The following is an 11706-nucleotide window of genomic DNA, read 5'->3' on the forward strand; positions in this document are numbered from 1 at the left end:
CCTTGGGGATGTACGCGTCTGTTTGAGTGTATAGGTGCCTGTGGAGACCAAAAGAGAGTTTCACATCCCCTGGAGCTGGAGTTATAGGCAGTCGTGAGCCACGGGTGCCGGGAAACAAATTCAAGTCCCCTTGAGGAGCAGTAAGCACTATTGTCCCCGCCAGAGCTTCTGAGATAAGGTCTCTCACTAACTGAGCTCTCCAAGCAGACTGACTGGCTGGCCAGCAAGCCCTCAGGGAATCCTCCTGTCTCCGCCTCTCCAGCACTGGGATTTTAAGTGCGCACCACCATGCTTGCTTTTGTTTTGACATGGGTTCTAGAAATTGAACTCGGGCCTTCATGCTTGCAAGGCAGGCACTTTACCAGCTGAGCTATCTCTTCAGTCCCTGTCTACAATAACACAAATACTGTGTACCGGTCTGTAGAGACATTCCATTATTGTAACCCTCTGAACTCCCAGCAGGGTGCTTACAATGCTCATTTCACAAGTATAGAAACTGAAGCTCAGAGAAGTCAGATCAATTGATCAATGGTCAAGGTTGCTTGGGCTGGTGTAAAGCCAGGGTTCAAGCGCGGGCCTCTGAAAGCTCCTCTTCAGGGCACCACTTAGTACTGGCTAGCTGGAGCTCAACACTCACCACTGATTTCCTGTGCTTGATGTTAGCCATGAACGACCCACTGAGCTAAGCATTTCCTGCACATTACTCCATGAGATCCCCTCGACAGGCCTAGAAAGGCAGAAGCAGGCACTTGCGTCTCGGTACAACAGACATCTCACTCATGACCTCACCCTGGTGCAGCACGAATAGTAAAAACCCAGAGTCAGATGTTGGGGTTCAAGCTGAAGATCAGAAAAAGCAAAGGAGCCAACCACTAGAGAGTCCTTATCTCTACCAAGGCTGGGCGATCCTGTCCTCAATGTGACTGCAGACTGAGACCCTGAGCTCCTGTCTCCTGTCCGTCTCTAGTGCTGGTATTAAAGGCATAAAACAGCCGGGCGGTGGTGGTGCACGCCTTTAATCCCAGCACTCGGGAGGCAGAGGCAGGCGGATCTCTGTGAGTCTGAGACCAGCCTGGTCTACAAGAGCTAGTTCCAGGACAGGCTCCAAAACCACAGAGAAACCCTGTCTCGAAAAACCAAAAATAAAATAAAATAAAATAAAGGCATAAAACACCACCACCCGGCCTCACTGGCTAACTAGTGTGGCTGCTGGGATTAAAGGTGTGTGCTACCGCTGCCTGACCTATATGACTGACTAGTGTGGCTAGCTTTGCACTCTGATCTTCAGGCAAGCTTTATTTAAATAAATAAAATATCAATACACCCTGGAGGTGAGTACCAGGCTCCATGAAGTCTTCTCTCCTGCTGTCCTTCCAGGCTCAAGGGGAAGATCCACGAAACGAACCTGACGTACGAAGACTTCCCCACCTCCAAGTACACGGGCCCTCTGCAGTACACCATCTGGAAGTCTCTTTTCCAGGACATCCACCCAGGTGAGGCGATAGGGAGAAGTGTGCATTGCCACCTGGGCCAGGTGTGGCAGGTGGCAGAGCAGGAAGTGGGCAGAGTGCCTGTGGGTGTTCTGTTCTGGTTTAAGTGCTCTGTATCACGGTGACCCACTCCGCTCCTGGAGGAACTTGCCACAGTCATCCACACGTCACGCATGCAGAATTAGAGGCTCGGAGCCAGAGCGATTGGATGGATCGTCCGCTGTGCCCCAGAGCCTATGCCGAGCCCTCGAGCCCCCAGAAAGCCCTCTACAGCAGGTTCTATTACTGGGCCTGTTCCTTGTCCTGACACAGGAGTCAGAGTCCATCCACTTGGATGGATTCGCTATTTCATTCTCCAAATAGTGACGATCCCTCAGTTTCAAGAGTCAAGGGAGACAGACAAGTGGCCTGACCTTGGCAGTCTAGTGGGATGAGGTTCTGGCATGAGATTTGCACATCATGGAAACGTGGGGGTGGGGGCGGGGCGGGGGGAGTTGGGGGGCAAAGTGTGTGGGCAGGGAAGGAGGGTCAGTCAATCAGAAGCACCAGATGCAACCAGGAGAAGCTCAGGTTACTTGGATACTGGAGAGCACGGGTCACTCCAGAATGTCCTCAGTTGAGCCCCCGCGGTGATGAAGAGGCCCCTGGTACAATCACCCAGGGTATGGATGCTGGGGCACGGAACTGGGGCTCCCCTTCAGATGACAGGCCTCATCTAATGTGTTAGAGTTGAAGAGGGGGTCTAATGGACAAAAGCAACAATGTTGGGAGAAGGGAAGGTTTTCTAGCAAACTCAGCTGCCTCCCTGGAGTGTGCTCCCAGCCTCTGAAGGACTTTCACACTGGGCCATGTGTGGATGAACCAGTGTACCTAGAGAGAGACAAGAACCCCAGGCTCTTTTTCTCTCCTCCCCTGGGACCCCTCCAGTGGGTGGTCTAGAAACTTGCTGCCTCAGCTGCCACCTGCCTCATCCCTGCCACAAGAGCCTCACCCAGTCAGTCAAAACCCTCCGAGACATCACACTCAGCCGCCCTGAGCCATCTTCAGGCTGTACACGAGCCAGATTCTCCCTCTTCTACTCATTTTGCCTGGAGGCCTTGGCATCATCAAATGCTTTCATATTCGATGGCCAAAATTCACCCCCTTTTGTAGCTTCGCCTTAAACACCTCAGCCGAAATGCCTTCCTGGGTTTCCTCAGGTAACTGTGGCCTTTTCTGATCACAGTGCCCGATAACAGCCGAGGTGGCTCTCGTTCCCTCTCTCTGGACTCTGAGCTCTAAGGGGCCAGAGGCTGGGTTCAGTTAATCCCCTGCAGCCAGCAGTCAGTGTTTGTAGATGCGGGAATAAAAGAACAGATGTTAGACTCCAGTTTACTTCTAGAATAGTGCCTAGCGTATACACCAGGTACTCAGTAAGTGTTAAAGGGACTGGCTGCAGGTTCTTAGACATCTCCCTTCTTCCTCTAGTCCCATTGTGTCCTCGGAATAACGGAGATGGCAATGTCCCTTTTCGCCTCCATCACAAGTGAGCGAATGATGGCCAGGCAGGGTGTCTCGGCCTCTGTGCCGCTGACCCACAAGGCCTTGCTGGAGGCCCTGTCCCATCCACCACAGGAGACTGGCAGCCTCCGCAGCCTCTAGATCTAGCTTACTAGATGCCACTGTCCCCTCCCCTCCCTTAGAGCAACCCAAAGTGTCTCCGGCTGTGGTCAGATACCCTTTGGAAGCACAGTTGTCTCGGTTGAGACCGCAGACCCTGAGAACACTACCTGCAAAGGGACTGAGGGGGCAGGTGTGTGACCTGAGCACTCTGCCCTGAGCAAAGGCCCCTGGGACTTTAGACAGCAGTGACCTGGTTGGCTGGGCCCCTCCTTTGTCTGCAGGATCTATGAAGTCACTCTGGCTTCTCTGTGAGCACCAGACCTTTTATGTCCAGATGGGAGGGCTGCTTTTCCCCAGGGACTTGGCTGTGGCTTCTAGTGGCTTCCTGCCTGCCCCTCCTTTACAGCCTAAGCTTCCCATTGGGTCATCTGAGAACCCCATCTAACACCTGTCGCTCCCCTACTCTGGAGCTTCCACACTTCATCACCTTCAGCCACCTGCCCTGCCCCCAGCCCTCTGCCCACCATCCCTCTGCCAACTCAGCCCTATCACGCAAACGTCCCCAGTGAGCCAGGCAGCCCATTGTCCCAAGGACACCGGACACTCCTCTCCCTCCTCAGCCTCCTTGGCCTCTCCCCCAGTCGCTACTCATCTGGATCTAATCATGTGGAGACCCAGAATGTTCTCTGCCCCACTGTGTGACCCCTCCCCGCTGCAGCTGAGCTGCCTCGCCTACACCTTAGAGGTGGTCCTGGTTGTTGCTCAGGATAGATAACAAAGAGGACTAATTTCTGTGGGAAGACGGTCCTGTGATTTAGTAAGCATACTGTACTATTTATTATTATGAATCAGACACTTGCCCCACCTTGCTGGTCAGATTTTCTGGGGCCAGATGATGGAAGGACACCATATAAAAAAACCCAGCTCACACTCTAATTCCCCTTTCACCCCAAGTAGAACCTAAGTAAGACACTTACTTCAGAGAGCCTCAGTTTGCTCTTCTGAAAAATGGCTACAGTCATCGAGACCCTGGGACTACTGTGACTCTCTGGAGCGGTGTCTGCTCTGTGCAGACTCTGCGAAGGCAGTAGAGGGCACTGAGGGCCTGAGAAGCTATGAGACTTGGGCTAGACCTCTGTTTTTTAAGGCCTGACTTGGAGAGGAAAAAAAAATGCAGGCATACTTACTGTCTCATGAGACCCTGACTGTACCCGAGAACAAAGAGACCCGGGCCTCCGACTGCTGGGCAGTGTGCTGGGCTGGGCATCTGGGAGACCTTTCTCTACTGCTTGGGTGATAGTTGAGGAGAAACAGGAAACGTTTTCATGGAGTTTGGAAGTCTGTGACCCTTCCTGGGTGCCTGCCTTTTGACCCAAGGTCTTAGAGTGGTTTCAGAAACTCAGAACACATAGCGGAGCCAGCCTTTGTTTATAAAGAAGAGTGTCCCAGTTAGGTGTGAACTTTGACCTCCAAGCAGAGCCTGGAGAAAGGCTTTGGCTTCACTGGGTCTCATCACTACCCTGAGGGTACAGACTGCTTGGGAGGGTGAAAGGGGAACAGCCACACCAGAGTGCCCCTCAGGGTCCCTGACTGCTCTCTGGACTGAAGGCCCCTGTTCCTGCTGGCCTCAGGGAGGGTGCTGCCAGGGGCTCCAGAAGTGGCCCAAAAGCCTACACAGACCTAAGAGTCAGAGAGTCTGCATGCTGCCTGCCCGTATCTCCTTAACTATCACTTGAGCCTTGGGGTCTCTCTTTTGCTGACCTCCTCACCTCCTAGGCATCTGGCATGTGGGAATCTGCATTCCCAAAGGCTGATGTTTTCCCTGGGACTCCACTCCCAGCATGTCCCACTGCCTGTAGCATCAGCAACACATCTGTAGCTGATTAGGTCCTTACACACACACTCACACCTCCTTCCAGCCTCCCTCTCACTGTGAGAACTCTTCACACCACACAGGGCAGGAACTTTCTCGTTCTTACCAGCTACCCAAAATACTGACAGAATACAGGCAAAAGTTCACCTGTGGGCCCATTAGCACCTCCTCTCCGTTTTATGTCCCTGGACAAAGGATTGTTCCATGGGCCCTTCTATACCCGGGGCTCCTGTTCCCACACAGCTCTCTGCATTCTGACGTCAAGAGAGAGGTGTGAGGTACGGAAGCAAAGTTACTATGACCAGGCTCACGGAAGCAGTTCCATGAAGGTTGAAGGTCAGCCTGTTATGGGTGCATGATGCTGGGTGCAGCCGTGACTGCCTAGCGGGACAGTCACAAGCATTGGAGCGTCTTATTTCTCTGTGTATCTGCGTCCTACAAGGGCACTGAATGGGAGGTAACAGTGAAGAGCCATCGTGTCCCTGTTCCAGCTGATAGGAAAGAGTCAGGGAGCCCGGGAAAGTCCTTGGCCCAGAGAAACTGTAGCAGTATTCTGTCGTTCCGTCCTGCTCTCTCCCTCCTGTCTTACCCTGGCCTGGAAATACTCATTCACCGAGAAGTGCAGGTCCCAGGTTTCCTCCGCTCCTTGGGGGGTTATCAATAAACAGAGGTCTTGTGGAGTTCAAGAGACTGTCCTATCAGACCTGCTGAGCCGGTATGGCCAGCTCAGAGCCAGGTGACCCAGCCTGCACCAGGGACACTGTCAGACAGGAGTGAGTATGTTGTGTGTCCAAAAGCCTGCCCGTGCCAAGCTCCGTGCTGGGCATTCAACTCTAAGGAAAGACAGGGTTCACTGCAACACGGGCCTTGGCCTCTGGGTGCAAAGTTGGGTGAAATAGGAGCCCAGAAGGCCGTTCCCTGTATAGGAGAGCAGCAGAGAGAACAGGAGTCCCGGTGGCCGAGGGAGAAACCAGCTGAATCCTCCAGTGGGAAGGCTCCCAAAGGACAGGCCTTTGATTGGGGCGGGGGGGGGGGCTGATCTCTGCGGCAGAGAGGATATAGGGGGCAGGGGACAGCTGAGCAAAGGGTTTAGGCCTGAACAAAGAGGTGGGATGTGGCCAGGTACCAGGTGGCCTTGAATAGTCTCCGCTCTGCCAGCATTTTTTTGACCTGCAATTGGTCAGGGCTCCCGAGGGTCTTAATTTTCCTGTCTGTCAAATGGAAGAGTTGGTAGGATTAGAGATTTCCAACATTTTGGGACATATTGTCTATTTTTAATAATAACAAATAAATTTTAAAATCTCAGCTCATACATATGACCTTTTAATTTTATATATATATGATAATGTATACATGCGTATGTAACAACTGACCGTAGTATAAAGGAAAAATAGAAGGTGATTTGTAGTTAACTCCTTGAAGCCAGCACCGGTTGCAGGTTGCAGTACAGCCTGGCCTCGAACTCACCATGTCGTGTAAGATGACCTAGGATTTCCGGTCCTCCTGCCTCCACCTCCAGAGGGTTGCAATTACAGGCACACATCACCATGGCCAGTTTTATGAGGTGCTGGGGATCAAACCTGGGGCTTTGTGCATGCCATGCAGGGACTTTGCCAACTGAGCCATATCCCCAGCCCATCATTAAATATTTTGAATCACTCTGGAAGGCACAACCAAGCAACCAGTGCTCACAGTGTAATTGAAGCACCATTCAGACGGTTGTCTGTGCCCACAATGTCATCCTTAGAGATGTACTGAGCAAATCAGCCTGAGTCCTACACAAACAATGATAAAGTGTAGCCTCCCTCAGTTCGGTCATTGCCTTCCAAAACCCTCAATGTGTTTTAAAAATCACAGGATCGGTCTCACGTTGATACATATTGCCAAGGTAGGTTGTACTTCCAGGCATGCGTATATTAAGATTTCTCGACCACTTGGATGTCTGGCAGGATGTCTGGAGTTCAGTGGTGGGGTGAAGCATCCCTTATGAGGCCAGCCTGTCCCCAGCTCTCTTAGCCACCCTCCATCCCGCCAGTCTTGGAGACAAGCGGCGAACGTTTTCAGATCGCCCTCTAGGGGGCAGTATCACCTGGCTAATCTGCTCCTTCCCAGCTCTGAAACTCCCTTCTGGAATCACTCAGTGCTTTGCCCTGGGAATCACTCGGTGATCCTATCAGCCACTCTGCAGCCAGGTGTTCCCTTTTGTAGAGGAGGCGGAAACAGACAAGAGGGCAAGTTTAGGTTCATTTATCTTGTGACACAGTAGATCAGTAGCCTCCTGGAGATGAACCAGGACCCTCTCCTCAAGTGGGCACTACACAGTGGATCTCCGGCCTTCTCTCCACTGATCTTCCCGTCCTCCCCTTCTCTCTCCCACCTAGTGCCAGCGGCCCTGACCCTGGACCCAGGCACTGCCCACCAGCGCCTGATCCTGTCGGATGACTGCACCATCGTGGCCTACGGAAACCTGCACCCACAACCCCTGCAGGACTCACCGAAGCGTTTTGACGTGGAGGTGTCGGTGCTGGGCTCCGAGGCCTTCAGTAGCGGTGTCCACTACTGGGAGGTGGTGGTGGCAGAGAAGACCCAGTGGGTGATTGGGTTGGCCCACGAGGCTGCAAGCCGCAAGGGCAGCATCCAGATCCAGCCGAGCCGCGGCTTCTACTGCATCGTAATGCACGATGGCAATCAGTACAGCGCATGCACAGAGCCCTGGACGCGGCTCAACGTTCGTGACAAGCTCGACAAGGTGGGTGTCTTCCTGGACTATGACCAGGGCCTCCTCATCTTCTACAATGCCGATGACATGTCCTGGCTCTATACCTTCCGAGAGAAGTTCCCTGGCAAGCTCTGCTCCTACTTCAGCCCTGGCCAGAGCCACGCTAACGGCAAGAACGTCCAGCCGCTGAGGATCAACACTGTCCGCATCTAGTCCGGGCTGAAGGAGACCAAAGCCTTCTGGGTCTGTGACCACCAGCAAGAGCCTTGCCCAGCAGACGGGGGCCTGAACTACTCAGGCCCGCCATGGCCTCCCTGAGACCTCAGGCCAGTTGTTTATCCCCCAGCCTTCTCTGCCCTGCCTGCGAGCTGGAGGTTGTGCTCCGTGGTTAATGTCCTGTAGCTCTGATATTAATGGGATGTTACATGGCTTCTCCCCAGGGCATCCCTAGCCCAATCCCTCCTCCCTATTCTCCCAGGGACAGGGAATTTCCCTCCTTCTGCCCAAGCTACCTAGCTTCTTGACAGATCAGATGAGACCAATAGCTAACAGCCCAAAAGATATACAGAATCCTCTTATGCTTGTGGCCTAAGACATGACTTGCCCCTGACCAAGAGAGTAATGGGTTGTTTTCTCTTGACCCAAGTACACAGTAGACCCAGATGGAAGCTGGTCCTAGGGATATCTGAGGGTCACCCTCTCCTGCTACCCCTGCACCAAGCCGAGAGCTGCGGCTTTCCTCCTCTCCCACTAATCTGCTCCCACTGTCAGAAACGACGCTGTGGCACGTGACAGGCAGTTCACATGGTACGGTCATGCCTCTACCTTCCAGTCCATGGACTCTGAGGCAGGGCGAGGCATAAGGACCCCAGAAACCAATACAGAACACTGTCAGGACAAAGCAACAATGGACAATATCAATCCAAGTCCCCAGCTGCCCTGGGGACAGAGGTCCAGCCAGCCCTCATCAGTCAGGCCTCTATGAGCTGCTATGGGGACAGAGAGGGTGCTGGTAGCAGTTCTTCTCATCAGGATCTGAATCCCAGGAGAGCTGTCGGGGGGTACCACGTTGGACTTGGCATCTGGCTCCCATAGGATCCTGCTGTGCACACAAGAGCCACCTTAGTTGGCTTTATCAGACAAGAATTTACAATCCGCTCCCCGGTGGCTTTCAAGATCACTGGAAGGGTTGGAGGAGATGAGCCTTGCTGAGTTTCCAGAGACAACTTCAGGCCACTAAAGTGATTGTGTCTTGTGACCAGGAAAGTTGTTTCCATTCGCGGGGAGCCCCTGCCTCTCTAGCTGCTCGGGGCCACCGTCCACTGTCCATGCCAGCAAGTGGTTATCCAAGCCTGCCTCTCTCTCAACTCAGGTCCCAAATCTACATCTTTTGGAGGGATTCTTTCTGTGGAAACTTGAGTCAGAACCCAGATTTCGACAGCCAAGAAGTCTGGGAGGTGTAGTTTTTTTCTCTTCTAGCCTCATCCATACAGAAAGTTAGCATGGAGGTGGAGCAGGCCCATCCGCAATTTCCTTACCACAGCATCCAACTGTGCAGAACTCAGGAGAATCAATGAATCCACCTCACGGCCTTGACTTTGAAGCAGAGCTGCTGAAGATTTCCTGCTCCTAGGCTCTGTCCCTGCCTGTCCCTGCCCAGAGGCAACAATCTCAGGAGTAGGTCGGAGTCAGAAGTACAATCAAAATGGCTCCCCAGCTTCACTGTAGTCCTGGGGCTTCAGTCCTGTATTTGGGGTTCAGTGAGCATGTCCATCTCCAAGGAGCCAGAATGGATGAACTTGAGGGGCTCCCACTCACAACTGCCATGCACTGGGCCCCCCTTGCACAAGAGGAACCCTGAGCTCTACTCGCGCCCTCCACTCCAAGACTCCAGGCTACTCCCGACAGTATTTTTATTTAAAACATTGCTCTTTTGTGCATTAAGATCAATTTGTATTAAATTAAGGTTACAGGGCACAGGTGTCTGTTCCATTCCTTCTGATGAAGACAAAGCAGCCTGTCCCAACCCAGAGAGGGGACACTCATTAGCATAGCCAGTCTGGTCCCCAAGGCAGCCCCGCTGGAGACATCTCCAGAGCACAGTGAGGTCCAAAGAGAGGATGTGACTCTGAGAAGCCCACAGCCCACACCGGACAGGAAGAATTGAGTTCTGGGCCAGCACCCACACCACAGCCCTGCCAGACATCCCTGCCTGAAGAAAAATGGGGTAACCTTGAAAGCGGATAAGGGAACCATACAGGGCAGCAACAGGAGTCTTAGACTATATAAACCTGGGCTCTAGATCAGGCTTCACTTTAGAGAAAACAACTCAACCTCTCAGGGCCTGAGTTGCTCCCCTTGTAAAATGGGGGTGATAGCATAGACTTTTTTTTTAATGTGTAGCCCATTAAACTGGCAGGCCTCGAACTCGTGATCCTCCTGCCTCTGCCTCCTTCAGCAAATCCTACTGGCGTGTGCCACCACAACCGGCTAGCATAGACTTAACATGATTTATTGAGAAGCTATAAAGTGTACAGTTCCCGAGGCCCTGCCTCTTCTCCCACAGTCTGTGCCTGAAGCTACATAGGTTTTCTAAGCTTCTGTGCCTCCTTGGCCCCTGAGAAGTTCATCTTCCTCCTGCATCCCGTGAGGGGTGTGGAACAAGGTAAATAGGGAAGTCCTTAGGTTGCTATGGAGATAGAAGTCCATCCACCTCCAACTGATGGAGAAGCAGTCTAGGCATAGTCCATCAGGGTCCTGTCTATGCACACACAGGCTGTGCCCATGGCTAACAAGAAGGTTGCCTGCTCTTCCGCAGCTCTGCAATGCAAGAACGGGAACCTTGGGGTCTAGTCTTGGCTTTTCATTGATTCATGTTAACTGAAAGTGTCCTTCCTTTCCTTGCCTGCAGGTGAGGGAGGTAGACCCTCTAAGGCACTAGGTAGGACTTTATAACCTTGAGGTGGGCTGGAAAAGGACCCACACCAGGCCCTGGATTGTTTGAATTCCTAGGCAGAGGTCCATAGGCAAGGAGAGGGAAGGGGCTAGAGGCAGGAAGGTCTAGTATTGGAGCCAGAAGCCTGGGTTACAGAATGAGACCTGGGGGGGAGGGGGTGGAGACAGACAGAAGGGGAAGGAAATGGAGGGAGGGATGGGGAGAGAAGCGGGAAGGACAGGGAGAGAGATTGAGATTGTCAGGCTGACCATACAGTTGAAGGTGAGGCTGGCAGGAAGGACTAATTGATTGTCTCCAGCCCATTCTGAGTCCCCATATGCAGTCTGTAAGCAAAGTGCTAGTACATTCTACACTTTATCTAACCACAAAGAGGAGCCTGTGAGGATACTGTCATTATCTTGGTGTTAGAGACACAAAGCAACGCTGCCCAGGGGATCCACAGCTAGTCCCTGGAAGAGCCGGAAGCACTAAGGCCACATTTGGACCTCTCTGGAGGGACTTCTCTCAACTCTGAGGACCACTCAGTGATGGGGCAGCCACCATAACTAGGATCCTGGGCTTTGAAGAGGGACCTTACACCACAGGTCCCATATGGGTTAAAGGAGGGCTTATGAAGCCCACTGTGTGACTTTAAGCAGGTTCCTAATCCTCTCTGGCCTCAGTTTCCCCATGTCGACTGGGCACAGCTTAGAGATCTGCTTGCTTATCAGGGTAAGTGGAATGTTGGGTGCCACCGCTTGGGCCACTCCATCCCCAACAGATTAGGCTATTATCTTTTTGTCACTCTCTCTGGGGTGATGGCAGAGACAGAAAAACAACAACGACAAAATCTCTTGGTAATACACAGCTCACCTCAGAGAATCTGGGGCCAGGCCTTCCCTCCTGCCAGGGAGGCCATCCCAAGAGGCTGACTGCTCACACCTGGGCAGACTCCTCCTGCCTGGGTCTCCGCTGCTCTGTTTAACACCCCAAGCTCACCACCAGCTCAGAACCAGGACTGCCACACCAGGAGGTCAGTTGCAAAGGCCTGAGTCACAGGTTTACAAGGCTGGGGTCTGAGTGAAGG

At 52.8% G+C, this 11706-nt stretch overlaps 1 protein-coding gene across 2 annotated transcripts in view; it reads left to right on the forward strand.

Annotated features, from left to right (window-relative positions):
- Positions 1–10116, forward strand: part of Trim62 (tripartite motif containing 62) — a 28686-nt gene extending 18570 nt beyond the window's left edge. Inside the window, exons 4-5 of one of the 2 annotated variants that reach the window (XM_075945301.1) lie at positions 1378–1493; positions 7347–10116. In XM_075945301.1, coding sequence (XP_075801416.1) covers positions 1378–1493; positions 7347–7897 — 667 coding nt within the window. In that variant the 3' untranslated portion in view covers positions 7898–10116. The remainder of the gene's footprint in view (positions 1–1377; positions 1494–7346) is intronic. The other variant, XM_075945300.1, reaches the window with a different exon arrangement.
- Positions 10117–11706: the final 1590 nt, after the last annotated feature.

This window comes from Microtus pennsylvanicus, chromosome 13 (genome assembly GCF_037038515.1).
Source record: "Microtus pennsylvanicus isolate mMicPen1 chromosome 13, mMicPen1.hap1, whole genome shotgun sequence".
Lineage (NCBI taxonomy): Eukaryota > Metazoa > Chordata > Mammalia > Rodentia > Cricetidae > Microtus > Microtus pennsylvanicus.